General features: G+C 61.2%; 1 protein-coding gene across 6 annotated transcripts in view; it reads right to left on the reverse strand.

The window, feature by feature from the left end:
* TCF3 (transcription factor 3) overlaps positions 1–25,631 on the reverse strand; it is a 38,163-nt gene that overhangs the window by 3,943 nt on the left and 8,589 nt on the right. For 3 of the 6 annotated variants that reach the window (XM_058537798.1, XM_058537797.1, XM_058537800.1), the window contains exons 4-17: positions 14,557–14,630; positions 14,290–14,368; positions 11,665–11,732; positions 9,875–10,007; positions 8,912–8,961; positions 7,746–7,848; positions 7,461–7,627; positions 7,246–7,378; positions 6,788–6,846; positions 6,612–6,690; positions 5,618–5,691; positions 5,031–5,192; positions 4,826–4,949; positions 1,468–1,600 (exon numbers count right to left, since the gene is read on the reverse strand). In XM_058537798.1, coding sequence (XP_058393781.1) covers positions 1,468–1,600; positions 4,826–4,949; positions 5,031–5,192; positions 5,618–5,691; positions 6,612–6,690; positions 6,788–6,846; positions 7,246–7,378; positions 7,461–7,627; positions 7,746–7,848; positions 8,912–8,961; positions 9,875–10,007; positions 11,665–11,732; positions 14,290–14,368; positions 14,557–14,630 — 1,438 coding nt within the window. Of the gene's footprint in view, positions 1–1,118; positions 1,355–1,467; positions 1,601–4,825; positions 4,950–5,030; positions 5,193–5,617; positions 5,692–6,611; positions 6,691–6,787; positions 6,847–7,245; positions 7,379–7,460; positions 7,628–7,745; positions 7,849–8,911; positions 8,962–9,874; positions 10,008–11,664; positions 11,733–14,289; positions 14,369–14,556; positions 14,631–25,631 lie in introns of all 6 variants that reach the window. The other 3 variants (XM_058537796.1, XM_058537795.1, XM_058537799.1) reach the window with 3 other exon arrangements.

Genomic DNA, 25,631 nt, shown 5'->3' on the forward strand with positions numbered 1-25,631 from the left:
GGTCACAGTAGGGGAAGACAATCAGAAGGGGAGGACAGTCACAGCAGGAATGGAAAAATGGTCACAGCAGGGGTGGGGGCATGCTCATAGTAGAGGAGGACAATCACAGAGGGGGAGGATGGTCACAGCGGAGAAAGAGGAGGAGTCAGCAGGGATAGGGACGATAGTCACAGTGGGGATGGGGGGATGGTCACAGCAGGGAAGGAGGAGGAGTGAGCAGGGATGGGGAGGACAGTCACAGTGGGGATGGGGGGATGGTCACAGTGGGGGAGGAGGAGTCAGCAGGGATGGGGAGGACAGTCACAGTGGGGATGGGGGGATGGTCACAGCAGGGGAGCAGGAGGAGTCAGCAGGGATGGGGAGGACAGTCACAGTGGGGATGGGGGGATGGTCACAGCGGGGGAGGAGGAGGAGTCAGCAGGGATGGGGAGGACAATCACAGTGGGGATGGGGATGGTCACAGTAGGGGAGGATGGTCACAGCAGGGGAGGAAGAGGAGTCAGCAGGGATGGGGAGGACAGTCACAGTGGGGATGGGAGGATGGTCACAGCAGGGGAGGAAGAGGAGTCAGCAGGGATGGGGAGGACAGTCACAGTGGGGATGGGGGGATGGTCACAGCGGGGGAGGAGGAGGAGTCAGCAGGGATGGGGAGGACAGTCACAGTGGGGGAGGAGGAGGAGTCAGCAGGGATGGGGAGGTCAGTCACAGTGGGGATGGGGGGATGGTCACAGCGGGGAAGGAGGAGGAGTCAGCAGGGATGGGGAGAACAGTCACAGTGGGGATGGGGGGATGGTCACAGCGAGGAAGGAGGAGGAGTCAGCAGGGATGGGGAGGACAATCACAGTGGGGATGGGGGATGGTCACAGTAGGGGAGGATGGTCACAGCAGGGGAGGAAGAGGAGTCAGCAGGGATGGGGAGGACAGTCACAGTGGGGATGGGGGGGACGGTCACAGTAGGGGAGGATGGTCACAGTGGGGGAGGAGGAGGATGATCACAGTGGGGGGGAGGACAGTCACAGTAGGTGAGGATGGTGACAGCAGGGGAGGGGGAGGACGGTCACAGCGCGGGCGGCGAGGGGCGGCGGCGGCGGGGAGGGCGGGCGGGCGCCCCCACTGACCTCGCACCTGCTGCTCCAGGGTGAGGATGACCGACACGGCCTGGTGCAGGATGAGCAGTTTGGTCTGGGGCTTCTCGCTGTTGAGGTGCAGCTGGCACATGCGCCCCAGCTCCTTAAAAGCCTCATTGATGTCGCGCACCCGCAGCCGCTCCCGCGCGTTATTGGCCACGCGGCGCTCCTTCTCCCGCTCAGCCTTCTGCTCTGGGGGGAGAAGGTCGTCCTCGTCCTCGTCCGGGCTACGGGGCCGGGGCCAGAGGGAGACAGTGAGGCGCGGCCTCGCGGGGGGCGCGTGTGCGTGCGTGCGCATGTGGTGTGCGTCCTGGCGGGGCGGGGCGGGGGGGGGCGGCACCTGGTGCGCGGCCGGGGCGGCTTCAGCTCCTTCTTCTCGTCCTCCGCGGGGTCGGCCGCCGACGCGTTCTCGTCCTCCTTCTCCTCCCGCTTGATCTCGCCGGCGCCCGACGCGGCGCCCGCGCGCCCGAGCCCTGCAACAGGCCCGGGTGAGGGCTCGGCCAGGCGCTCCGACCCCCGGGTGAGGGGCGCGAGCTCTCCCGGACGGCCGGGCGGGCCTTGCTCTGCAAAACCTAAACCTGCACCCCGGCCCCACGCCCCACGCCGGCCCCGATTCCACAGACTGAGACCTGAGACGCAAAGGGCGACACGACAGACTTTAGGAGAAGCATGGAAATTTCACTGCCACTCACAGCCGGGGAACCACTTCTTAAAATACTAAAGAGCCCTTCTCAAAAGAGGAAACAAATCCACACACTGGACTCTATCAAAATGGAGAATTTCTGATCACCAGGATGTCACCAAGAAAATAAGCCACAGGATCCCAGGACAGAAGACACGCGTCACGTGTAAACCAACAAAGGATGAGGCCCAGAATATGTAAAGAGCTCCTCCAAATCAATAAAAAAGGGACAGACAGCCCAATGGGAGACAGGCAGAGCACCCGAACGGGTGTTTCACAGACAAGGAGACAGATGTGGCTACGTGGAAATCTGCTTCATCACTTCAGGAGATTGAGAAAACGTGAATCAGGACCCAGCGCGCTGTGTTTCACCCCCAGTAAGTTGGCTAAATCGAGAGGCCTGACGATTCTAAGGACTGCTCGTGGGAGGGCATGCCGGCCCGACCACTCTGGACAACGAGAATTTTCCAAATTCGGGCGTTATCTGGAAAAGGTGGACATGTGCGTACCTGGAAATTCTACAACTTGGAATCACAACTGAGAAACTCCTGCACACCTGCACCAGGAGAACATTCCAGAACGTTCTGGAAAGCACCAACACAAAAGCACAGAGTGGCAAATGCCCTAATCTCCCAAGTCAGGGCCAAGGCCCATCCTCACCCCTTGAAGCACAGCAGACCCCACACCCAATGTACACGAGCAGACAGGCGTGGAAGAACATGCAGCCGGAGATCCACTACAGAGCTGCAAAGCCATGAAAATACAGCATGTGGTTTAAGGGCCACGGCCACACTGAACCCAACCTCACAAGACGCCAGCCGGGTCCCCCTTCAACAGGGGACCCAGAAGGAAGGGAAGGGAAAGGGGGCACGTGGAATATAACAGCACAGGGTCCCCCTCGGCACTGCTCCCATCAGGGACAGGTCACTCTCTGGGGGGCATCCCTGGCCCCCACCCACTCGATGCCAGGAGCACCCCCAGTGTGACAACTACAGATGTCCCCAGACATTGCCCAGTGTCCCTGCGTGAGACCACTGCTGTGCGGTGACACCATCGAGAAACACGGGGAAGCACCGACTCTAAAGTGAGGCTGGTTTGGGGCTGCGGGGGAGACGGGGAGGGTCCCCAGGCACGGGAGGACCTGCCCTGATTTGGGTCGTGTGGTGGGTCCCCAGGGCATAGAACATTAGGCAGCATTGCTGTGTACGCGTGTCACATTAGTCATGTGTTGTGGTGTACTTGTCACAAGGCTGATACGGGGGTGGGGTGGGGGCGGCCAGGCTCAGCCACGCCCGGCTGGGAGTCCCCGAACCCTCTCTGGGCCTCGGTCTCCCCTGCTGTAGCAGGGCCAGCATTAATGGCCCTGTGGGACTGGCCCCCGGGAGACCCAGGTACCCGCTCCCAGTGGGCGCTGAGCCCTGCCGCGCACCCGCCTCCCCTCCTCGAAGGCCTCCTGCCAAGCAGACAGCGTGCTGCTCGCCAAGGGCCCCCCGAAATGTGCTGTCACTTCTGCAATCTTGAAAGAAGCTCTCTCTTGACCTCACCCCCTTTGCTATGCTGACCTCTCTGCTCCCCTGGACGGCAACGCCCAGGACTCCACTAACGCCACCCCGCCCCGGGCACACGACCCCATGTGGGTCCAGCCTGGGTCCTCCTCTCGGTGTCCAGCAGAGTCCACCCTCCCCCACCTCCCGCGGCCACCTGTCCCCGCCCTGACTCTGCTCCACCTGGTAACCCTGTGCAGGGTCCCGGCTCTAAAGTCCACTGTGTGCCAATGACACTGGACACCACCCTGAGCTCCAGACACGAATCCCACCACCTCCCCCACATCTGCAAACCCTGGGGGCTCCACCTTCACAACACCCGGACCCCCACCCACGGCTCGCCCCTCTGTGGCCCCTGCCCCGGCCAGCCCCCACCATCTGCCCCCATCATCGCCCCCCTGGACCAGCACAGTCTCCTCCGCCCTGGTCTTTGGCTGCCGCCCTCACCCCCAATCTGTCCTCCCAGCAACCCCCACCAGAGGGCGCCTGTGACCCCCTGAGTCAGGTCCCCCCTCCTCTGCCCACAGCCCTCCAGGGCTGCCCGCTCCCTCGGGGGAGAAGCCCACATTCTCCCTGCCGCCCTCCAGGCCCCGCACGACCTGCCCTGTCCCCTCCCCACTCTCCCTGCCCCCTCTCTCCCCCTGTTCCAGCCACACGAGCCTCCTCGCTGTTCCTCCAACACGCTAGGCCCAGTCCTGCCCCAGGGTCTTTGCATGGGCTTCCATCAGGTACCCTCCTGCATTCACTCGTTTTCAGCTCTGCTCAGATGCCAATCTTGCCCCTCATCTTTAAAACTACAACCCCCTCCTCTCCACACTTCGTCCCTGGCAACCGTCCGTCTAGCCCACTAGCATGTCACCCCCTAGGAAGAGCTAATTCCTTGTTTTGTTCCCCAGTGCCTAGAGAGGCCCCAAGCACACAGCTGATGTTAAGTACACAGGTGTCGGGTGAACTCGGTTAAGCAAACCGTTGAACGAATAAAGGAAGAGGTGGGGGCCACAATGGCCCACAGTATTGCCCACTGAGGCTGCGCCCACAGCACGCTGGGCCCCGCCTCCCTTCCAAAAGGAGCTGACCACTGACCCTGCCGGCCTCTCCGGGCCGCTAGGAGTGTCTGCCAGTGACCGTGCCTGCCCGGCCCCCACCCAAGGAGCAGCAGGACCCCCTGGCCCTGGTGGGGCTTTCTCAGTCACGCTGTGCCTCAGTTTCCTCAACTGGAAATGGGGAGGACCCAGTCCCGAGCCCGCAGGCCACTGTGAGGGTCTGGTGGGTATCGTGGGGTCCAAGCCCCAGGCCTGTGCACAGCAGAGCGCGGACAGTCAGGCTGGCCTGGTGGTTCTCGGTCCCTCCGTGACGAGGCCTCTCTGCCGTAGATCAGAGGGACACTGCCACCCACCTGCCCACCCGTGCCCCGCCTAGGGTGCTGGGCACAGGGGACCCCACGTGTAGGCCGCCCGCACGCTGGGGCTTACCGCTGTAGGCGTCGGGCGGCCGAGGGAGGTCGGGGAGGGCGCTGGGCTGGCTGGGCAGGGCCACGTGGTTGTGCAGGAGGCTGCCGCTGCCTGCAAGGCCGTCCTCCGAGTGGCTGCCTCCCACCTGCGGACAGGAGTGGCCGTCAGGGCTGCCCGGGCCCCGCCGCCCGCCTGGCCCTGCCCGCCCACTTGGCCCCGCACTCACCAGGCCGCCGTGCCGCCCGCCCAGCGGCATGACAGGGCCGGCAAAGCCTGAGGCCAGCGCCCCATGGCCGGGCAGCAGCCCGTGCACGTCGCCCGCTGTGCCCACGGCGTGGCTGCGCAGCACGTGGATGGCCTCGTCCAGGTGGTCCTCCATCTTGTTCTGCTGCGGGGGGAGGGGGCAGGGGGTGAGGGGTCTGGGCTGCCGGGACCCCGGGCAGCCCCACGTGGCCCAGCTCGAAATGTGAGCCTTCGCTGGTCACAGGGCCACGTGACAGCTCTGGCCACCCCAGCTCTGGACCTTGTTCCCAACACGTTAACTGAGACGTTCGTTCTCATCAAAGGGCCGTCTGTCCCACTGCAAGTTCTGCTGCTCGCACAGGACCCAACAGCTCTCATGGGACATGGTTTCACCGTGATGTGAAACGTGGCCACCGCACACACACTGAGCTGCCCCCATGGGCCCCGGGAACGAGTGTCCCTGTGTCTGTGCACACACACCCCCCTTCCCGGGCGCTCCCACGAGGGCGCCCCCCCCTCACCCCGCACGCCCACTGGGGCCGGCCCCACCCGGCTGGGCAGGAAGCTCACCAGGCTGTGGAGACCCCCGTCGTAGCTGGGCGATAAGGCACCAGGGGCTCCCGCTCGGGGCCACTGCGACGTCCCTGGAAGGGGAGGCGGCGTGGATGAGGAACTGGAGACAGGGCGTCCACGCAGCCCGGCCCAGAAAGGGAGGGGCTTCAGGACCATGGGGCAGGGAGCACACTGGGAGCCTGCGACGTTCGATGGCCACACGGGGGCGCCCACGCCTGCAGAGCTGACCCCAGGGCCCAGAGGCCTGCTCTCCACCCCGCATCTCAGCGCTGGCGGCCACTCGGGCCCGCTGGGGACCCTGGGGTCTCGGGCTTGGGTTTAAATCTAGCTCCTCGCTAGGCTGGGGTGCGAACCCAGCGGGTGGGTTCACGTCTCTGAGCCTCAGTTTCCCCGTCTGCAGAACCCATCCCCCACCTCTCCCAAGAGGAAGGCGGCTCTGCTGCACACAGTAGGTGCCCTCGAGGCCGGCTCCTCCATGCCCCACAGGGAAGTAGCCGGCCAGGGGGACCGCAGAGACCAGGGCAAGGAGAGGACCAGCTGGTCTTTTAACGAAATCACACAGCCTCCCAGAAACCTCCCCAGCTGATGCCGTAAAAAAGCGCACCCTCCCGGGGACAGGAGGACCAGCCCCCTTGGCAGAGCATGCAAGGTACATAAGGCATACAGCTGGTGCCTAATACCTGCGGCGTGAACACCAATGTGTGTGTCTGTTCCTGAGCCCAGGCCCAAGCCACAAGCCTGCAGCTCTGGCCCCGCTGGGTCCTACCTGCCCCTATGCTCATGTGGTGCAGACCCCCACATCCTGCCTCCTGCCCGGCCTTTGCCACGCAGTGACTTAAGAGCCCTGGCTTGGAGGCCACCTCCTCCGGGGAGCCTCTGTGGATGCCCAAGGGAACGTGAGCTCCGGGGCGGGTGGTCTGTCCAGCTCCCTGCCCGCCCACCGAGAGCTGCAGGCACCAGACGCACCCCCTCCGCAGCACCCCACACAGACCTGCCAGGCCCTGGGGGGAGCCCACGGGGGTCGAGGGGCTGGACGAGAAGTTATTGCTTGAGTGATCCGGGGAGTAGATCTGCAGCGGGCACAAGGAGAGACAGGCGACAGGGTGGCTGGTCAGGGCCGGCCTCACGGGGTTGCCACCCCGCCACCCGCCGTGCCCCGAGCCTCACCGAGGCCAGCGCCTTCCCAAGGGCGTCCCCGGAGCTGCTGGCCGTGGTCCCGCGGGAGCCTGTGGGTGGAGAGAGGTCAGGCCCCACCTCGGGGATCCATCCAGCTTGGATGCCCCAGCTGATGGGGAGCTCCCTCCTGCGCTCAGCTGCCCAGCTCTGGTAAGCCCCTGGCTTTGCTCTGGTTTCTGCCTGATGACTCCCCACCTGCCTCCACAGAAGCTCGGGGAAGGCGGGCTGCAGGACCCCAGGCGAGCGACTCCCGTCTCTGGGCCTCAGTTTCCCCACCCCCCACAGAACTGTCTCCAGACATCTGAGACAGGGTCTTGGGAGCCAGAGCCCACATCCAGGGCGGGCTCGGGAGAGGGGGATGTTAACAACAGCCGGCCCCAGCAAACTTCTGCGCCCGCCTGGGTCTCAAGCTCATGGGGCAGCATCGGGGTGGGGTGAGGGGGCCGTACCCATGAGGCTATCGGCCCCGCTGACGGGGGGTGTGGGGCCGGAGACGCTGCCGTAGGCGGCCGCGGGGGCTGAGGAGAAGGTAGCCACGGCCGGGAGCCCGCCGTTCACCTCCGCGCCGTGCAGCTGGTAGCCCTGCGGCAGGACGGGGTCGAGGGTCAGACGGGGCGCCACCCCACGCCCCCACCCCCCATCCTCCCCACCCCTCGGGGCTTACCAGGCGCTCGTGCTGGTGCAAGCCGCCAAACCCGCTGCCACTACTGCCCACGGAGCTGCCACCGCCTGGCGGGAGGGGCAGGGGGGACGAGCCCCCACCCAGCATGGGCCCGAAGCCCGCCTGGCCCGAGGGGCTCCAGAGCTCAGCCGAGGGGTGCAGGGTGCCATCTGTGGAGAGGGGAACCATGAGGGGGCAGAAGGGGACCAAGGGGGACAGTGAGGGGGGAGGGGGGACCATGGGAGCAGGGAGAAGGACCCCGGCCGTCCTGGGCGAGCCCCGCCGCACCTGCCATGTAGAAGGGAGAGGGGTAGGTGCTGCCAGGGGTCTTGGCAGACGGGTAGGCAGTGGCGTCCCTGCCGTAGTCGTCACCTGAGCTGGGTGGGTACACCTGCGGGCAGGGGGGCGGGCACGGTCAGGGCCGGGACTGGCCCACTCCCAGCCTTGCCCTCCACCTGGAGAGCAGTCCACCACCTCCCCATTTCCCGGTGCTGTGCTAACGCTGCCCCTAAAACTACCCCTTGGCCCAGCATTTGAGGCTCTGGATGCGTTGTCATCTATTCTTTCTCTTCTGCCCCCACCTCCTGCTCCCCACAAAGTTCCAGCCTCTTGCACCTGAGGCCTTTATAGACTAGATGCCCTACGCAGAATGTCTTTTCCCTCCTTCATCCAGCAAACTCCTAGTCATCCATCAAAGCCCAGCTGTGACACCCCCAGCCCCTCCTTCTTCCTTGTTCCCCCAGTGCTGGAACCTCCCGTGGCCCAGCCTGATCACATGAGGCCCCGGGGCCTCGGAGGCAGGGCCCTGGATCAGTATTCTGCCCCGGCTGCCCCAGAGCCACAAAATGGCAAATGGGTTCCAGGGTTAGCGCCTGGCAGCACGGGGCCAGGCAGAGAGGGCAGTGGCAGCCAAGCCGGGCTATCCAGCAAAGTGCCTTTCCTTCCAGCGATTAAATTGCAGACCCCAGCACCACGAGCTACTCAGGGCCCTACCAACCACAGGCAGCGGGTTGGGAAGGCAGGCGGCTTGAACCCGGGTGGATGACACAGGGATGGCAAGGGAGCCCAGGCGACCCTGAGCAGGGCGGGGACCCTCTGAACCAGACCCCAGGGCGCCCCTGCCGGCTACCACTCCCGGGACCCCCACCCACCCCTTTCTAAGGCCTCAAACACAGGAAACAACCTTCTCTTAAAGCAAGAAGGACCCAGGCTAGACCCAAGGAAGAACTGCCCCGACCCCCTCGGAGGTGGTCTCTGGTCAGAAGTCCAGCTAAGCCCATGGGGGTCTGGGCTCAGAATCCACGAGGGGCCTGCCCACACTGCCCACATGTGGACCTACACGCGTGTTCCGGGCTACAGGAGCACACGCAGCCCGGTGCCCGCTGCCGTGTTGTGTGGCCTCCAATGGGGAGGCCCCTGAGCCTGTGGGGTCCCCACTTTGTCCCATGACTCACCGAGGACGGGAGGCCCGGAGGCCCCTTCCGGACTTTCTTGGGCTGCGAGTCTGTTGGGAGTGAGAGGAGTGAGCGACCCCGTCTGGCCTGGTTCCCGCCCCACCTGCTGGGGACACGGGGGGCCCTTCCTGGCCCCAGAGACACGCCTGCCATGGGGGGCAGTCAGGAGACAGCCCCACCCTGCGCCTTGGGGAAGAGACCCTTGAACTTCACTTATAATAAAATTCTTTAAACGAGGCCTCGGGTGCACCTGCTGGCTCTGAAGACGCGCAGGAACCGTGGGCGGGGGGTCTGCAGTGGACATTGGCCCCCCTGCCGCCTGCCCCCAGCCTGCCTCCCCTGTACAGCGGTCCTCACTGTCCAGACCCCGAGCGTGCAAATCCACCCACCCGCTGAAACCGGGGGTCCCCGACCCCTTTCCTCAGTGTTTTGCGGTCATTCAGACGCGTGCACAGCGGCCCTGGATATAAACCCCCTGCGCGCAGGTGCCCAGCTGGGGGAACCAGGCCTGCGCCGCTTTGTGCAAGCCCAGGAACCCAGGCCCCTTCTCATGTCTCTGTGGGGGCTCTGCTGTCTAAAGTGGCCCCACGCCCAGAGCTGAGGTGCCGGCCAGCCCGAGCTCGGGGAGCCCACGCGGGGCCGCACGGGGAGAACACGCATGTGCACCAGCGTCCTTCCGGTGAGCGTCACGGGCTGGCCGTGAGCTCGGCAGGGGGTAGCCGGCCGTGTACACAAGGCGTCTCTAGACGGACACAAGGTCGTGTACCGGCCGATGGGTTAATGAGAATGTTGTGAGCAGCGGCTGCGGCGCCCTCAGACCACGACTCCTACGGACAGCGGGACCAAGTGCCCGCGCCCCTCTCCCGGCCCGCCGCCCGTCCCTCCCGCCGCCTAGCCAGGACCCGGAGGGGGGTCCCACAGCAGGCCGACCCCCTCCCTGCCCCGCCCCCCTGCCCCACTCACCCAGGCCGCTGTCCGCGGCTCTCCGCCGAGCGTGCCCGGGGTAGGAGGAGTAATACTGGGAGCCGCCCTTGACGGCCGACGGGGACAGTGGCCCGGGGCTGCTGAGGGCCAGCTCGCTGGGCAGAAAGCCAGCCTGTGGAGGAGGGGGTCAGGGGGCATGAGCTGGCGTCTGGCCCCCTGGCCAATTCCGGGTAAAAAAACACACAAGTGCGAAGGTGGAGGCCGAGGGGCGGTCCAAGGGGTGACGGGGACCCTGCAGGGAGCCCTTCCCGTCTCTCAGCTGCATCTCTGCAGACACCCGTCGTGTGTCTCTGATCCGAAACAGGCGCTACAGCCTGTGAGCTGCACGGCTGTTTCCACGAAGGACAGAGACCACGGAAGAGACGCCATGGCCCAGCGGCCTGTGGACGGCCCGCTCCGGGACGCTCGACGTGCACACCCGCGTCTGGTGTCGGTGGAACCTGCCTGTTTCACTCTGTGAGCGTCTTTCGTTTTTCTGCAGGTGAACACTCTAACTCTGCACAGATCAGTTGGAAACGGGCTTCCTTCCCTCGGGAACAGGAGTCCTGGGCTCACGCGAGGGGCGCCCGCCGCCTCGGCTCTCCCGTCTGTGAAATGGGCACGGCGGCCACTCCCACAGCTCAGGGGGCCTCGTGGGGACCGAAGGGGGCCATGCGAGTTCTGCCCTGGGCACAGGACCTGGTAGCCAGCTGGCGCTCAATAGCTGCGCCTGCTGCCACTCTGGCTTGGGCCCGGTGTGCACACAGGCAGTGCCACCTGGGACAAGGCCCAGTGTACCCCGAGATCCGGGAGCTGCAAGTGGGGACAGGAATGAAACCCTCGGGCATGGGGGGTGACCAGGACAGGAGGCCATGCTGAGACCACTGTGGCTGGCCACCGCTCCCGTTGGCCTCACCAGGCAGGCGTCGGGGAGAATTTCGCCCTGAGGGGAAGAGGCAGCCTGTGGGGCAGGCCCCCTAGGAGGGCACGGGGCTGCCGGGATGGCCTCAGTTTCCCCGCCTGTTCCTTGGGGGTGGGTGGTGTCTATTGGAGCCCCTCCGGCTACGCACGGCGGCCCCAGGCTGGACCCCTGGAGGGGGCTGTGGGACGGGAGCCGTGGCCTCCCCGGCCGCCCCCTCTTTCCCGTCACAGCCAGCTGGCCTGGCCTGGCCCAAGGCCCGGGCCTATGTCAGCTGCTGCTGGAGAGTGGCCAGTGCTGTGCTCGGCTCGGCCGGCGAACCTCTTGCAGGTCAGGGGAGGAAACTGTGACGAGTTCATTTAAAATTAAAACCCACGGGCAGGCCCCGTGGGTTAGTGGTTAAGTGTGCGCGCTCCGCTGCTGGCGACCCGGGTTCGGATCCCAGACGCGCACTGACGCACCGCTTCTCCGGCCATGCTGAGGCCGCGTCCCACATACAGCAACTAGAAGGATGTGCAGCTATGACACACAACTATCTACTGGGGCTTTGGGGGGAAAAGGAGGAAGATTGGCAATAGATGTTAGCTCAGAGCCGGTCTTCCTCAGCAAAAAGGGGAGGATTAGCGTGGATGTTAGCTCAGGGCTGATCTTCCTCGCAAAAAAATAAATAAATAAAAAAATAAAACCCACGCGGGGAGTAAAAGGGTGAGGTCGAGCCGTGACTGCAGCCCCCACATTGGTCGCCCCCCAGTCCCCCCAACTGCGCTGCCGCCCCCAGGATGGAAAACGGGGTGCTGCCCACTCTGTGCCCTGCAGACCGAGGCTGCTGATGGCCCGGCCGCGGCCCCTGCCCCACAGACGCGGGCCTCACCTGAGTCAGGCCGCCAACCCCCGCGTCTCTCCCGAAGGCAGTGTACGCGCTCCGCTCGCCACCCTTGCCTGGAGAAGAGGAGAGAGGGTCACTTGGAGCCGACCCCAGGGACAGTGTGTCCCGAGGGGCTGACCCCACGCCTGGCACATGCCTGTATACAGCAGGCGCTCCATAAGTGCATAACACCAAGAAAACCACAGTGTCATACTGGCCTCCCCATCTGCCTGAGAGACAAGCAGGGGTCCCGCCAGACGCTGTCCTGAGATGACGCTCAGAGGATTCTGCACACCCACCAGGGCTCCCCACACGGCCCGTCCCTGGGGAGGGACAGCACTGCCTCGGTCCCCACTGCCCTCCCCGAGCCTTCGTTTCCTCTGTTCAAGGTATGAGGTGTCGCCTCCCCAGGGCGCTGGGCTCCCAGGGGACAGGCCGGGGTCCCTGGCGTCTGCACAGTTCAGCGCCCAGGGCCTCAGCTCCACCCCCGGCACCCAGCCAGTGGTTAGCTCATAAATGAGCACGTGACATCCCTGGGGATGTCGATTCAAGTGACTCAGGGAGAAGGGGCCCTTCTGTGTGGGAGGGTGAGACCTGGGGCTCTGGGGAGACAGCCTGACAGAGAGAGCTGCAGGCATGCTCCCGAGACTGCATGGACACCTGGATCCAGCCTCGCCTGAAGCAGATCGTTGCATCAATCAGCACCTGAGCCATCTAAGTCTGTTCCTAGCTTAAGCTGGGCGCCAATCTCGACTGAGGGTGGACCATAACCATCCTTGCTGTGAGCGAGGAAGCAGAACACTCGGCTGACTGGTTCGCATTATTCTCAAACCAGCAGAAAAAATCTCCCGTTTTCCTTACTTTAAAACGACAAGGATTTCGACTAGACTCTTGGAGCAAATGCTGCTGGGGGGCGGGGCTGGAAGAGGCCCCACAGGGCCCACGTAGGGGTGAACAAACCATGGCCTGGAGACCGGGGGGGTTCGGCCCCAGTCCAGCGAGTGAACGGGGGTGACGGCAGCGCTTCCTTCCTCCCAGGCTCAGCGTGGGAAACAGCTGGCCGGCCCCGCCAGGGCCCTGGGCTCAACCGGGGAAGTGGCTCCCCTGCGAGACGGGGCTGCGCCCCTCAGGGCTGCTGTGGCTCAGGCCCTGCATACAGGAGGCGCCAAAGCGGGGTCTCCCGAGAGGAAGGATGAGGGCACAAGGAGAGGAAGCTGAGCTTCTGGGTGGGGACCCGCGGGGGCCATGAGCTCCACGGGCATACAGCAGGCTCCTAATCCACGCACTAGGCCCACACATCAGGGCGTGAGGACGGGACGAGGGGAACCGCGAGGAAGAGCTCACAGGGTCTCACGGGGAGCCAGACCGGGCCGGGGCAGCACAGGGACAGGCTGACCCCACCCCTGGGCGCAGGGCACTCGCCGCCTGCTGCCCTGTGCTCGGCCTGGGCTCCGCGCTGCCCTCCCTGAGCTCCTCGGCCGCAGGGCGTGCGGCGGCCTGGACGCAGCTGGGCGCTGGGCCCTGCTGACCGGGCTGACGTGGGAACTGCCCGTGCAAGGAAGAGGTGGGAGGAAGGAACAGGGGGGGAACCGCGTGGCTGCAGGGGCCACCCCGGGGCACAGGCAGGGCCGGCCTTGGCCTGCTGGTCTGGGAGGCGGGCATGACCTCCCTCACACGCAGAGGGCACCCGGACTCGGCCCTCCGTCCCCCTTTCACGCGGCTCCTCTTGGGCCACGCGCACCCATCCACCTCTGACTGCACGTCCAGTCCTGGCTCGGCAGGCGGCGTCCCCTCAGGGTCCAGGGCCAAGGTCGGGCCCCAAAGTCTCCAGACCCAGTCTCCCCATCGGTCAGTCTGCAGAGGCTCCCAGTTCACACATCTGCTCCCCCGCAGCCAACCCCCCGACACGCCTCTGCCTGTAAACCGCTGACGACGGCGTCGCGATGAACCCACTCCCCCCGGCTCTCAGGGGACGGACCCCGAGTCTCGGGACCCCCGAATCAGGAACTAAAATCCCCTGTTCACGGCCCAGGCTCCGAGGCGGGAGCTGAGCTGGGCAGCCAGCCCCCGGCCCCTCCTGACCCCCCGAGAGGCCAGTTTGCGGTCACCCCAATGCTCCCTTGGAACGGGGGTGGGGCGGGGGCCGCTGCAGTCAGCCAGCGGGAGGGACGGCGCCCAGGACAGCCGTCCAGGCCCCAGTGGTCCCGGAGGTCGGAGCCTTGACCAGCCCCTGACCAGTCAGACTCCTGGACAGGCCCCTTCCTGCTGAGCCTCTGGCTGCCCATCTGCAGGAGGGGGCGGCCCGTGGGGCCGGACGAGGCCTCACCACCTGCTCCACGAGGGTTCTGAGTCCCTGTCCACGGGCGGGAAGCCAAGGCTCGAGGGGGACGGCCCTCACCCGGGCTGCCCGAGGCCTCGTGCCCGTGGTCAGGATGCCAGCCTCGGGAGGGCCCAGCCGGGCTCTGACCGCCGCCCTGGGCTGCCAGGCCTCCGAGTCCACGTCCCGGCAGGCACCTGGCCAGCCCCCATGGGGGTCCAGGCCGCGTCCACGCTGCGCCCCGAGTGTGCTGACCGCCTCCCGGGGACACTGCGTGCGTGTGTGGGGGGGGGGCCTGCTGTGCGGACACTCACCTCCCAGCCCGGGGCCCAGGAATGTGGACGAAGAGAGGCCGCCGTGGGACTCGCTGAAGTGGGCGCCTTCACCGTAGGTCTGCGGAGAGAGGCGAGGATGAGGGGTGCGGGGGCCCCGTCCACAGCTGGGGAACAGGCAAGCCCGGGAGTGCCCAAGTCAAGACGCGGACCCACATCTCTGACCAGGCTGGCCTGACGCCCGCCTTGGAGCCACCCACCCCACCCGGAGCAGCGAAACCCAGGGCCTCGCCCGCAGCGGCTCCTCACCCGGCTGGGGTCGAAGGAGGAAGCGCTCTGGTCGCCGGCGCCCCAGGAGCCCGAGCTGGGCCGGTCCTCGAGACCTGCAGGGCGGAAGAGAGAGTCAAGGTCCCCCTCACCCTGTCCAGCTCTGAAGCCACTTCAGTCCCTCTCACCTCAGCGAGAAGCCCTCGCTCGACTCAGCAGGCTTTTTGGGCCCTTCCTGAGCCAGCCCAGCTCTGGAGCCTGTCCAGCCTCACCCAGCTGTGGCGCTGCCCACACTGACACCACCATCATCGGGGAGCACCCCAGACACCCTGGCACCTAGCATACCTCCAGGTCTGAAGCTCAAAAATTGGTTCCATCAGCTATCTCTGCTGGCCAACTCCTACCCATCCATCAAAGCCCCAGCCACCACGCCCACCCTGGGCAGAGTCCTCACTCACACTGAGCCCTCCCTCTGGCTCAGGCCTGACCACAGGGCGCTGGGTCATCTGTGTCAGGCTGTCTCTTCTGACCCTGCGATAAAGGCTCACGAGAGCATTGGCAAATGGGTGCCAAGTGATGAGCTCTGATCTCGGGTAAGTGGGAGTCTCCCCCTTCCCATCACCACCAATTTGGGAGGCAGGGCCGTCCCTCTGTTGAAGTAACAGCGGCAGCTGCCACTGACGACCCGCCAGGCACAGGCTGGTGGGCCCTCCAGGATGGAACCACATCGCCATCAGGGGCAGTCGGAGGCCCGAGGCGCAGCAGGGGTTAACCAGCGTGGGGAGAGGACCTTGGTCTCTAAGGGTGGGGTGTGGCTCTTATCTCCCCAAACACTCCCAGGCCCTGCCCAGGCCCCCGGAATCTTCCCGCTGGGCAGGCAGTGGTGCCTGGATCCCTCCCAGGCCTCTTCCTGGGCTGGGGGAGCTTCCACTCCATCCCTCGGGGCCAGAGAGCACACGGCCCGGACCAGCAGAAGAAGAGCAGGTCTGGGCCCCTTCCCTTCGTGCCTCAGTTTCCCTCCTCTGTAAAGGGGTTACGAAGGCTCTACTTCGTAGAACTGGGGTGTCCACATCCAACTCTGAGTCCGAAGGCTCCCCAAGCCAGGCTGGGGCGGGGAGACGGGGTGGAGGGGCTGGGTCCGCCGTCTGTCCCAGGCACAAGCCCTCACCTACCCTCGGACCCCACCTGCCCCCTCCAGAATCCTTCACTCGCCCTCCCACCCTCCTGCTCCTCTGCACCAGAAACTTCCTTCCAATTACACCCTTCTATTTTGGTGCCTTTGTGTTAATCATTCCCCCCAGTTAATTGATGTTTAATTGCTAATTTGCATAATTATGCATATTAATCTCCCAGCCCAATGAATATTCATGTGTCTCAATTAGATTTTGTTTTCTAATCCAAAATTTCCACTGTGATTACGGTGGGGGGCTGGGGGGCTGCCTCGGCAGGTGAGGGGCCAGGCAGGGGGCTCCTGTGGTCTCCGGGCATCCACCCAGCATTTGCTCCCAGGTTTGGGGTGTCTGCAACCCAAGGTCTTGGACCCCCAACTTGGGCTCCGGGGAGGAGAGCGGCTGGTGAGGCAGGGGTGACCTTGGGCAAAGTGCCAGCGCTCCCTAAGCCTCAATTTCCCTCTACGTGCACTTGCCCGTTGTCCGCTCCCCCTCTGGAAGAGCCCCCACCTGAGAGCGTGTCCTGGCTCTGGGTGGCCCCCACCACAAGTGGGCACCCACGACATGTCCCCAGAGGCGCCAGGACCCTGTGGGAGTGAGTGGGGAGGCCACATCCCAAGACCACAGGTCTAGTGGCAGGAAGGGGTGCTCCTCGGACCCAAGGCTTGGGGATCCACCCCTCCAGCATGGGCCCCACAAGCTCCTGGCACAGAGGCCACTGCACACTGCTCTGCCCTTTCTGGAAACCGCCACCTCCTTCTAGAAATGACAGAAACAGGGACGGCCCCTCTCCCATCACTCCCATTAATAGTTATTAACCCCCCCACCGATTAATTATGCATCTTAATAAGCCAGTCATGAATATTCATAACACATTCCTCCTCCATGTTCTAATTAAAACGTACTAATAGAATAAGACGCTGCTGTCGGAGTATAATTTCTTTATGATTTCTCTTTTTTTTAATGCTGGTGGGATGGGGCCGGAACACCTCTCGGCTCAGACCCAGCCCGGCTGCCCCGGGGAGAGGGGGGCTCCGCGGACGGAGCAGGGGGCCCTGGGGGGGCTCTAGGGGCTGCAGCCCAGGCTGCTGCGGGGATGACGAGGACCGTCGCAGAGCGGGTGGCACATTTGGTGCTCAACAAAGCCGGGTCACCGCCTCGCCGTGTGATCGGTGGCTGGGCCTGATGAAACGGGGGAGCAGGCTTCGGACGGGGCTCAGCAGACACCGGGTCGGGACCGAGTGGCCGTGTCCTGTGCTGGATTCCTCTGGGGAGGGGCTGGCAAACTGCAGCCCTTGGGCCAGATCCTCCCAGCCTGCTTTTGTAAATGAGGTTTCAGTGGCACACGCTCGTTCGTTGCCGCACGGTCTACGGCGGCTTCTGCCAGAACGGCAGGGTGGATTCACTGCGACAGAGACCGTGCGGCCCCTTACGGAGAAGGTCGCTGACCCTGGTGTAGAGGAAGACTCCCAGAGCCGGTTTCTCTGTACGAAGCTGCCTAACCCACAGACTTAGTACCAGGAACGGGGTTACGGTGTGGGACAGGCAGAACCCAGGGGGTCACAGGTCCAGGCACAGCCCCATCCACCGTGCTCCCCAAACCCACAGGCACAGCCAGGGAGCCACCAGCCTGGCCTGCAGCCCAGCTCTGTAGGCACCCCCTCACCCAGGTGCCCAGGCTACAGCCCGGGAGCCATCCTCTCTCCCTCCCTCACTCCCACGGCCTGCCCCGCGTGGCCTCAGGTGGAAGCCTGACACGGCTTTCCATCTCCGAGGTCAGGCCGCGTCCCTCCAGCAGCGTCCTCCCAGGTTTCCCATGCACACTCCACCCTGGGCAGTCGGATGGAGCTTTCGGAAGCAAAACCTGGCTCTCCTCCCTCCCTCAAACCCCTGCCATGGCTCCCCACTGCCCTTGGGGCAGAGACCAGACTCCCCCCAGCACATTCCTTGTCAACCCCAACAAGTGAGCAGACCCTGGCCCACGCCCCTGGCCCGAGCTCTGCCCTAGTGGTCCCTACACCTGCTGTTTCTTCCTCCCACTGCAGAGAAGTCGCCTCCCCGGCCCCCTCTCAGCCTGGGGCCCTCTATGCGACCCCAGCGTCGCCTGCACAGGGCTGGCCCCCCCACGGCCTCCACAACATCCGTTGTCCATTTCTTCGCGGCACCCACAAACAACGTAACGTGTCTCCTGTGGGACTCCCCGGGACATTCACAATGTTCTCCGCCTGCTCTGTCCACGGTGGAGGGCACACGTGGCGTCTGAACCGCAGCCAGTGCGACTGGCGGAAAGAAGCTCCAATTCTACGCGGCTTTAACTACTGTGAGCTTCGAGCTGGATGGACTCACAGCTGCTGCCCTGGGCAGCGCGGCCCCATGAGACAGAGATTAAAATAACACCAACGGCAACAGTAAGAACCACCACCACGCACCAGGATCACATCGGGGGAGAGACGCACACTGACGCCTCAGGAACAACTCTCCAGCAGGCGCACCCGTGACTGCTTTCTTCGCACAGTTTACCTGGCACTGTGACCCCGAGCCTGTCGGCTCCCCCTACCCGGGCTTTCCTCTCATCATCAAAACCTCTAAGACCCCAGCTGCAGCCTGTCGGGCTGCCCTGTGCCCCTGGGGTCTCCCGGCGGGGCGAGAGCGACAGCGGGTTGAATTTGAGGGCAGCCCTTCCTCTCGGGGGCTGTGGGCTCCCACAAGCCAGGGGGCCCTCTCTTCTCGTGATTTCCTTTTTGGGCCACTTTTTAATTTTCATGTCCTTTCAAACTCGGCGGAAGGCTGCGGGGGACTCCAGGCCGGCCCGCACCCAGGCCGGCTCGCCGCTCACGGCCGCCCCCCCCGGCACCTGCCCTTTGCGTTTATGAGCAAGTGTGCTTTCTTTTCTGGTCTGTCTGTAAAATTTTAAATTTTAATAAGATTTCCAGGGCTGGCGGCGGCCGAAGGCTCCGCCTAACGCTCCCTGAGCTCTGAAAAGCTTCAGGAATGAGGGAGAAAGCATCGCCCCCGCCCCGACTCCAGGCGGGAGGGAGGCCCGGGGTGGCCCAGGGCCCGTGTCGGATCTGCCCTGGATAGGGGGGCAGGAAAGCAGGGGCCCTCATGCCACCCCTGAGCAAGTGGATCTGAGGCTGAGAAGTGGGTGGAGGCCACACCCCATCCCTCCTAAGAGTAGGGGGTCCCCTGGGGCCCCCAAAGTGGCAGGCCCTACCCCTGAGCAGAGCAGTAAGTTGTGTAGGCAAAATGGGCAGCCTCGTCTACCAGGATCAGGGGCTTCCCTCCAATCCCCTCTCCCCAACCCCTGGATGGCAACCCCCAGCCCCGGGGCTTCCCTGGTGGGCAGAGCTGGCCCTCCGATGGGGGCCCCACAAATATGCACTAATTTGGGGGAGTGCAGAAGCTGTCCCACCCCCTCCCTCCTGCGAATTTCAGATCCGTGACCAGACAGACAACAGAAAGACCCCTGCGGCTTCAGGCTCGAGGAGGACCAGGTGGTACTGAGCGTGGGGACGGGAGAATCGCCCGCCCCCAAATCCGAGCTCTGAAAACAGCCCAGGCCGTCTCTGTGAGAAGACACAGTGGGAAACAGACGTGGACACCAAAGATGGGGCAAGTTCCAGGATTCGGCGTTCATCCCGGAAACAGACGCACACCTGGGACAGCAGCCGCCTCGCCCTCAGGACGGTACAGAGCACATGGGTTCTCGGGTCTAGAAGGAGGAGATGAGAGAGAGAGAGAGAGAAACTACGGAAAGAAGTGAACGCAACAAATCCACGGGGGAGTTTAAAAGCAGAACCGATGATGCAGAAAAGACGATCGACGGGAAAGAGGGCGCGTTCTGGAAACATCCCGCAACACAGAGGAAAAGAAGGGGCTCTGAGACGACGGACATGAAGACCCAAACTGAGACCCGCCGTGGGAGAGCCGGCCTTCCGGAAGGAATGGGAGAAACACCCACACCGGACCCACAGCCGCAGCTGACCACTCGCCTCTGGGCCGCAGACGCCAGGGCTCAGTGACAACCAGAGAAGACGAGGGAAAAGGGAGAGGCTGAGACAGACACACGTGCGTTTACCGGATGTCCAGGACAGACGGACAACCTGGGAATTCCATTTCCAACCAGCTGTCACCCCATGGCGTACGCCACCAACGTCCCCTCACTGCAGAAACGTCCCCTGAAGAAACACTCCAGACCGAGAGGGGCACTGACACCGACGGTGCGGGCCAGGAGGACGTGACGGGCGCGGGGAGGGCGCGCACTCGGCCGGGAATGAAGACGCCGTCCCCCAAGACCGGGATGGGAGTCCACGGGGGTCCGCAGGGGCCAGCTGCTCTGGGCACGTCGCCGAGTCCTTGACGAAGACCCCCACTCTGCAGAGGAGGAAACTGAGGCACGAGGACGTGAAGTCACTTACTTGCTCCAGGCGTCACAAGTGGCAGAGTCAATACAACGACCTGTGCTTTCCAGCAGGATTCGAATACATGAGATTCACAAACAAAGAGAAACAATGTCTCTAAAAAGGATGTTTCCTTATACCAGATCCCAGGGTGAAGGAGCCACAGAGGCTCCTTCCTCCCCTCCCCACAGGAGAGGGCGACGAGACCTCACCCCTGGGGCTCAAAGAGAGAGAACGGGGGGTTTGTGCGTGTTCTTGAACACCACGAACATAACCAGAGTCGAGCTGCAAACCAGCACGCCCTTCCAAACGATTCAGGAGGAGACACGCCCGACAGACACGACTGCGAGAAGGATCAAGATGGGAAAACCTAACACGAGGGTGTGGAAGAAAAGGCCCAAAATACAAGACAGCCGCAGATGTGATCTCTTGGAATCTAACACGTGGCACCTACAGAAAGCAGTTCTGGAACCAGCAACCTGGGAGACTAAACTCGGTCAGACGCACACAGAGATGCACCACGTCACGCCAACGAGGGGGAGGCTGGAACATGCACGTACAAGGCTGAACTCAGGGACGAGCTCCCGCTGGAGGAGAGGGTGGCTTTTCACTGGCGACAGGCTGGACCCACAAGGAAAATCCCGCCGACTTGAGTTCACGTGTCGATAACCCGGCATCCGAATCCACTGAGGCCGGACGGCATGCACGCAGCCAACACCGCACGGCAGGGGACCGTGCTGCCCTTGGTCCCTGGCATTGACCAGGATAAAAATCTAAATGTGGTCGACCAGGAGACAAGACCTCCCAGCTCCACGTCCCACCACCCCTCCAGGACCCACGAAGAGTGATAAGGTGGCCCCCGCTTCCGCGAGAGCGGGAACACTCCGCTCTTCCCAACAGGAGCAACGGCTCAAGCCATGTCTGATCTCTGCGTTCATGACCTAGAAATTCACCAATTGAGGAACAAACACTCCAGCCCAACGTGGAAATCAGAAATCTCCAGAAAGAAATAATTTTTTAAAAAAATCAAGTATCTATAAATGAATAACAAAAATATGCATCATTGAAACCAGTGGGCTGTGGCATATGGCTAACGTGGCCCTTGGGGCTGTGCGACCCTCATCCCTCTGACGACTCGACAGGGTAGAAGTGGACGAGCACGGCCTTCGACTCAAAAGTCCAAAAAAAGCTTTAATGGGCCGGCCCCGTGGCTTTAGCGGTTGAGTGCGTGCGCTCCGGTGCTGGCGGCCCTGGTTCGGATCCCGGGCGCGCACCGACGCACCGCTTCTCCGGCCATGCTGAGGCCACGTCCCACATACAGCAACTAGAAGGATGTGCAGCTATGACATACAGCTATCTACTGGGGCTTTGGGGGGGAAAAAAAATTTTTTTCAAAAAAAGCTTTAAAAGGGGAATTATGACAGAAGTCATGCAAAGAAAGTAGTCGATTGATAATCACTTCCACAATGAAGTCAATTCTTTGGAAGAAAAATCAACGGAACAAAGCACAATGCAGCTGATCAAAGACAAGAGAACAGAAAGCAAAAATTAGTAAATTTAGGACTGAGACAGGGACACCGCCTGACAAACACGGACAGGGGACTTCACACGCTCCTGAAGTATGCAACGTTCGCCGTTCCTAAATGTGCCTGAAACGGGCGATTTTTCCCAGGAAAATGCTAGAATTGACAAGAGGAGTGGACAAAACCTCAACAGGCCAATCGCAGCAGGAGGAACGAGGCAGGTCCAAAAGGATCAGAAGCAAATGGGCGGTGGGCCTGCTCCCCACGCGCCTGGGGACCAGGGGGTGCCAGTCGGAGACTGTTCTAGAGAAGCTGGTTCAGAAACGCGGCAGAGCGCAGAGAGCAACCCCCGCCAGACACGACGTCGGACACAGGCGAGATGCAGACGAGGCGATGGACGCCAGAGATCTAGTCCACAGCTGATAAAGGACGCGGACCGCACTCGAAATAAATGCACACGCTCCTCGTGGAAGGTCGTGGAGGACCAGAGGGAAAAGCCCTGAACGCAATAAACACAGACAGACAGAAAGATCTGGAATTGACAGCCAGTGTCAGGCTTGGTCCTGCTGACAACCAGCCGAATAGCAACGCTGTGTGGGTTCTAGAAAACACCCACGGATGTGAAAAGGCACGCAGCACCTGCACTGGGATGGGGAGGTGGTGTCTGGGGATGGCCCGATGGTTTACCTGGGAAACCGAACCAAGGCAAACACGCAGGTAATGAAGAACGTCAGGAGGCGACCAGGTAGAAAATGTGATGAAAAAGACCCTGGACCGCAGCACGGAAAATCCTAAAATACCTGGAAATAACCCTCCCTGGGAAAGTACGTGACGGAATAAAAAAAAAAAAAAAAAATGATTAAGTGCCTTTCACTCCAATTTTCAAAGTTTATCTTAAAAACTACTAACAGTCAAAAAAAAAAAAAAAAAAGGACAAGATACCAGGTTCTTACAACAGGAAAACTTAGTACTACAGAGACAAATGGCTCTTCGAAAATTTACTTATGAATTTAACATAATATACAAATCCCAACAGGTTTTTTTGCGGGGGGACATGGAGAGAGGAGACATAATATAAGAATTCTAAAAATCATAAAAAAGAATCAGTGTGTATGAAAATATGGGGTAAAAAACCTGAAAAAGAACAACCGCGGTAGGAATGCCAGAAAGCTATGATAACTGACACTGGGTAGTCCTGAGGCAGTAATAGATAAAAAAGTGAGATAAAAATTCATGCATAACCAGCAATTTAGGAAATGCCCTGAGGCATTTCACACCACCAAGAAAGGTTTGCTTGAGTTTATTCTGTTGTTCTGTAACTTCCTAACTTAAATGCTTAACCCATTTCTTTTCATTCTATCTGCTCTGATGTGGAGAACATCAAAGGCTATGATTCTTCCCCAAGCACAGCTTTGGCTGCACCTCGTAGTTTCAACATGTTTACATTACTGCTGATTTCTGTCTAGGCTGTCTTGGCTGCTTTAATTTCCTCTTGAACCCAAGAGGTGGATAAAAAGGAATTTTGGTATTTCCAAGTGGTTAGGCTTTTTTTTCCTTCTACTTCTTGGTCTTTTATTTCTAGTTTTATTGCATTTTTTTCAAAGAAGATGTTTATACTCTGGTCTTTTTTTTTACATTAGAGGTTTTGATTGTGCCCAGTATGTGGTCAATTTTTATAAAAGGGGTGTGATCCCTATTTACAGGGTTTGGCCTTTAAAAGGATACGTTTGGTAGATAAGACCTTCTAACTGGAGGTGCCCTTCAGAATTGTCTGGAAGCTCTCATAGGCCCCATCTCAGCCTTTTCCTCAGTGGCTCTGGGTGCAGGGCCCAGGGGTGTGTGTTCTGAGCAGCCCCATGGGTGCACATGGCCAGAAACTACTAAGTTAGCTCAACCTTGATCACTTCACTGTTAAGGTTCCCTCCTTCCCATTTATTTTTCTTGTCTTTGCTCTGCCAAGGACTGTGAGAGCACGCTTTTCTCCTCTCCAGCATCTTTTCCCATATGTTCCTCAACCCGATGTAATGAGCAGGCACCTTCACGACCATCACACTTGCACTGCAGAATGGACTGTGGCATCCAATTCTTAAGAATGTTTCAGAAATGGCACTAAAGCCAGAACACCATAAATGACAAGACTTACAACATAAAAATTGTACCTGTAAGCCACCGAAACAAACTACAAATCTCCATCAGTAATAACAGTTATAAAGGAAAAGTTAAAAAACTACCACATAGATGACAGAAGACTAACATCCTTCCTATACAAAGAGCTGTTGCAAATCAATAAGAGCAGGATAGGATAGGGTACAGGACACTACAGGGAGGCAGCATTGGGTGGTTAGCTGGGATGGTTACAGCATCTTCAACAGTAAACACGGATAATAACTGCACCTATTTCCTCGACCTGTGAGGACTGAGGACTCACGGTAAATGATCCAAGCTTGGTGCCTGGCACACAGAGCTCAAGAGATGGTGACATAAGTCATGGTTGATAAGCGCCGTTGTTAAAAAGTTCATTGGGGGGCCAGCCCCGTGGCGTAGCGGTTAAGTGCGCGCACTCCGCTGCTGGCGGCCTGGGTTCAGATCCCGGGTGCGCAGTGACGCACTGCTTGTCAGGCCATGGCTGTGGCAGCGTCCTACACAAAGTGGAGGACCATGGGCACGGATGTTAGCTCAGGGCCAGTCTTGCTCAGCAAAAAGAGGAGGATTGGCAGATGTGAGCACAGGGCTGATCTTCCTCACAAAAAAAAAAAAAAAAGTTCATTAGGCAGCAAGAAAAAAGAATAAACTATTGATACAGCCAACAACCTAGATGGATCTCCAGGGAATTACGCTCAGTGAAAAGAGCCAATCTCAGAAGGGTCCAGACTGTACCAGTCCACGTATAGAACGTTCTTGACATGATAAAATTGTGGGGATGGAGAACAGATTAGCGGTCCCCCGCGATGAGGGGTCGCAGCTGGCAGTGACTATGAAGGGGCAGCAGGAGGGAGGGAGATCGTGTGCTGATGGAACAGCTCTTTATCTGGATTGTGACGGTGGCTCAATGGCCCCACACGTGGGATACAACAGCACAGAAACACACACGTGCACACGTAAACTGGTGAGACCTGAGCACACTCTGTGAACTTTTCCTGATCTCATCTCACGCTACAGACACGGGGGCTGTCACCCCAGGGGGAGGCCGAGGGAGGGGGCACAGACCTCCCTGGACACTTGGCTGCAACTTCCTGTGAATCTATAATGTTTTCAAAATTCAAAGTTAGCTAGAGATAAAAAGTTGATCAACTCCAAAAAAAAGAAAAAAAAAAAGGGTACAAGATAGTAATGGGAAATTCATCACACAAGAACTCATGTGGCGGATGAGCTTTTGAAAAAGGTAACCGCCCGTCATCAGTCACGGAAGTGCCCAGCGAAACGGCGAATTCCTTTTTGATGCCCATCAAACGGGAGCAGGTTTAGAAACCTGCTGCTGAGGCGCAGGGACACTGAGGGACATGTTCACTGTGAACTCACGTCCACGGCCAGCCAGCCTACATCCAGAAACCGCCCCGGAGGCCCCGATCGCCCGGGCCTGTGCTACCCTGGGGTCCTCCACGGAGGCGAAAGGCGGAGGCCGCCTCTGCTGAGCGTAAGACCTTTACTCCGAGCCGAGTGTCATGGTTACAATTACACCAACCCAGAGAGCAGCGGAGGAATTAAAAATAGGAAAGACGCTTCCTCCGGTCCATCAGTGAGCGTTTCCTGACGTCCTCTGTGGCCTCGGCACCCGCGGTCTTTGGCAGAGGACGTGCTATCATCAGGGCGCCGGGCCGCAGGGTTCCCCAAAGGGAGGGGCGGACAAATGCCTCTTGTCTTAGCTTCCCACCCGGATAAGAACCAGAAAACCTCCGTTCGTGCGTCTTCGACAGCTCTCTGACACCACGTTTTGTTAAAACAGAGAGAGCCAGGCGGTCCCAACACCGCTCAGCTTCTACCCCAGTTACCGTCAGCGACACCCCCAGGTGGGCCTCGGCTGCTGA

This window comes from Diceros bicornis, unplaced genomic scaffold, assembly GCF_020826845.1.
Source record: "Diceros bicornis minor isolate mBicDic1 unplaced genomic scaffold, mDicBic1.mat.cur scaffold_67_ctg1, whole genome shotgun sequence".
Lineage (NCBI taxonomy): Eukaryota > Metazoa > Chordata > Mammalia > Perissodactyla > Rhinocerotidae > Diceros > Diceros bicornis.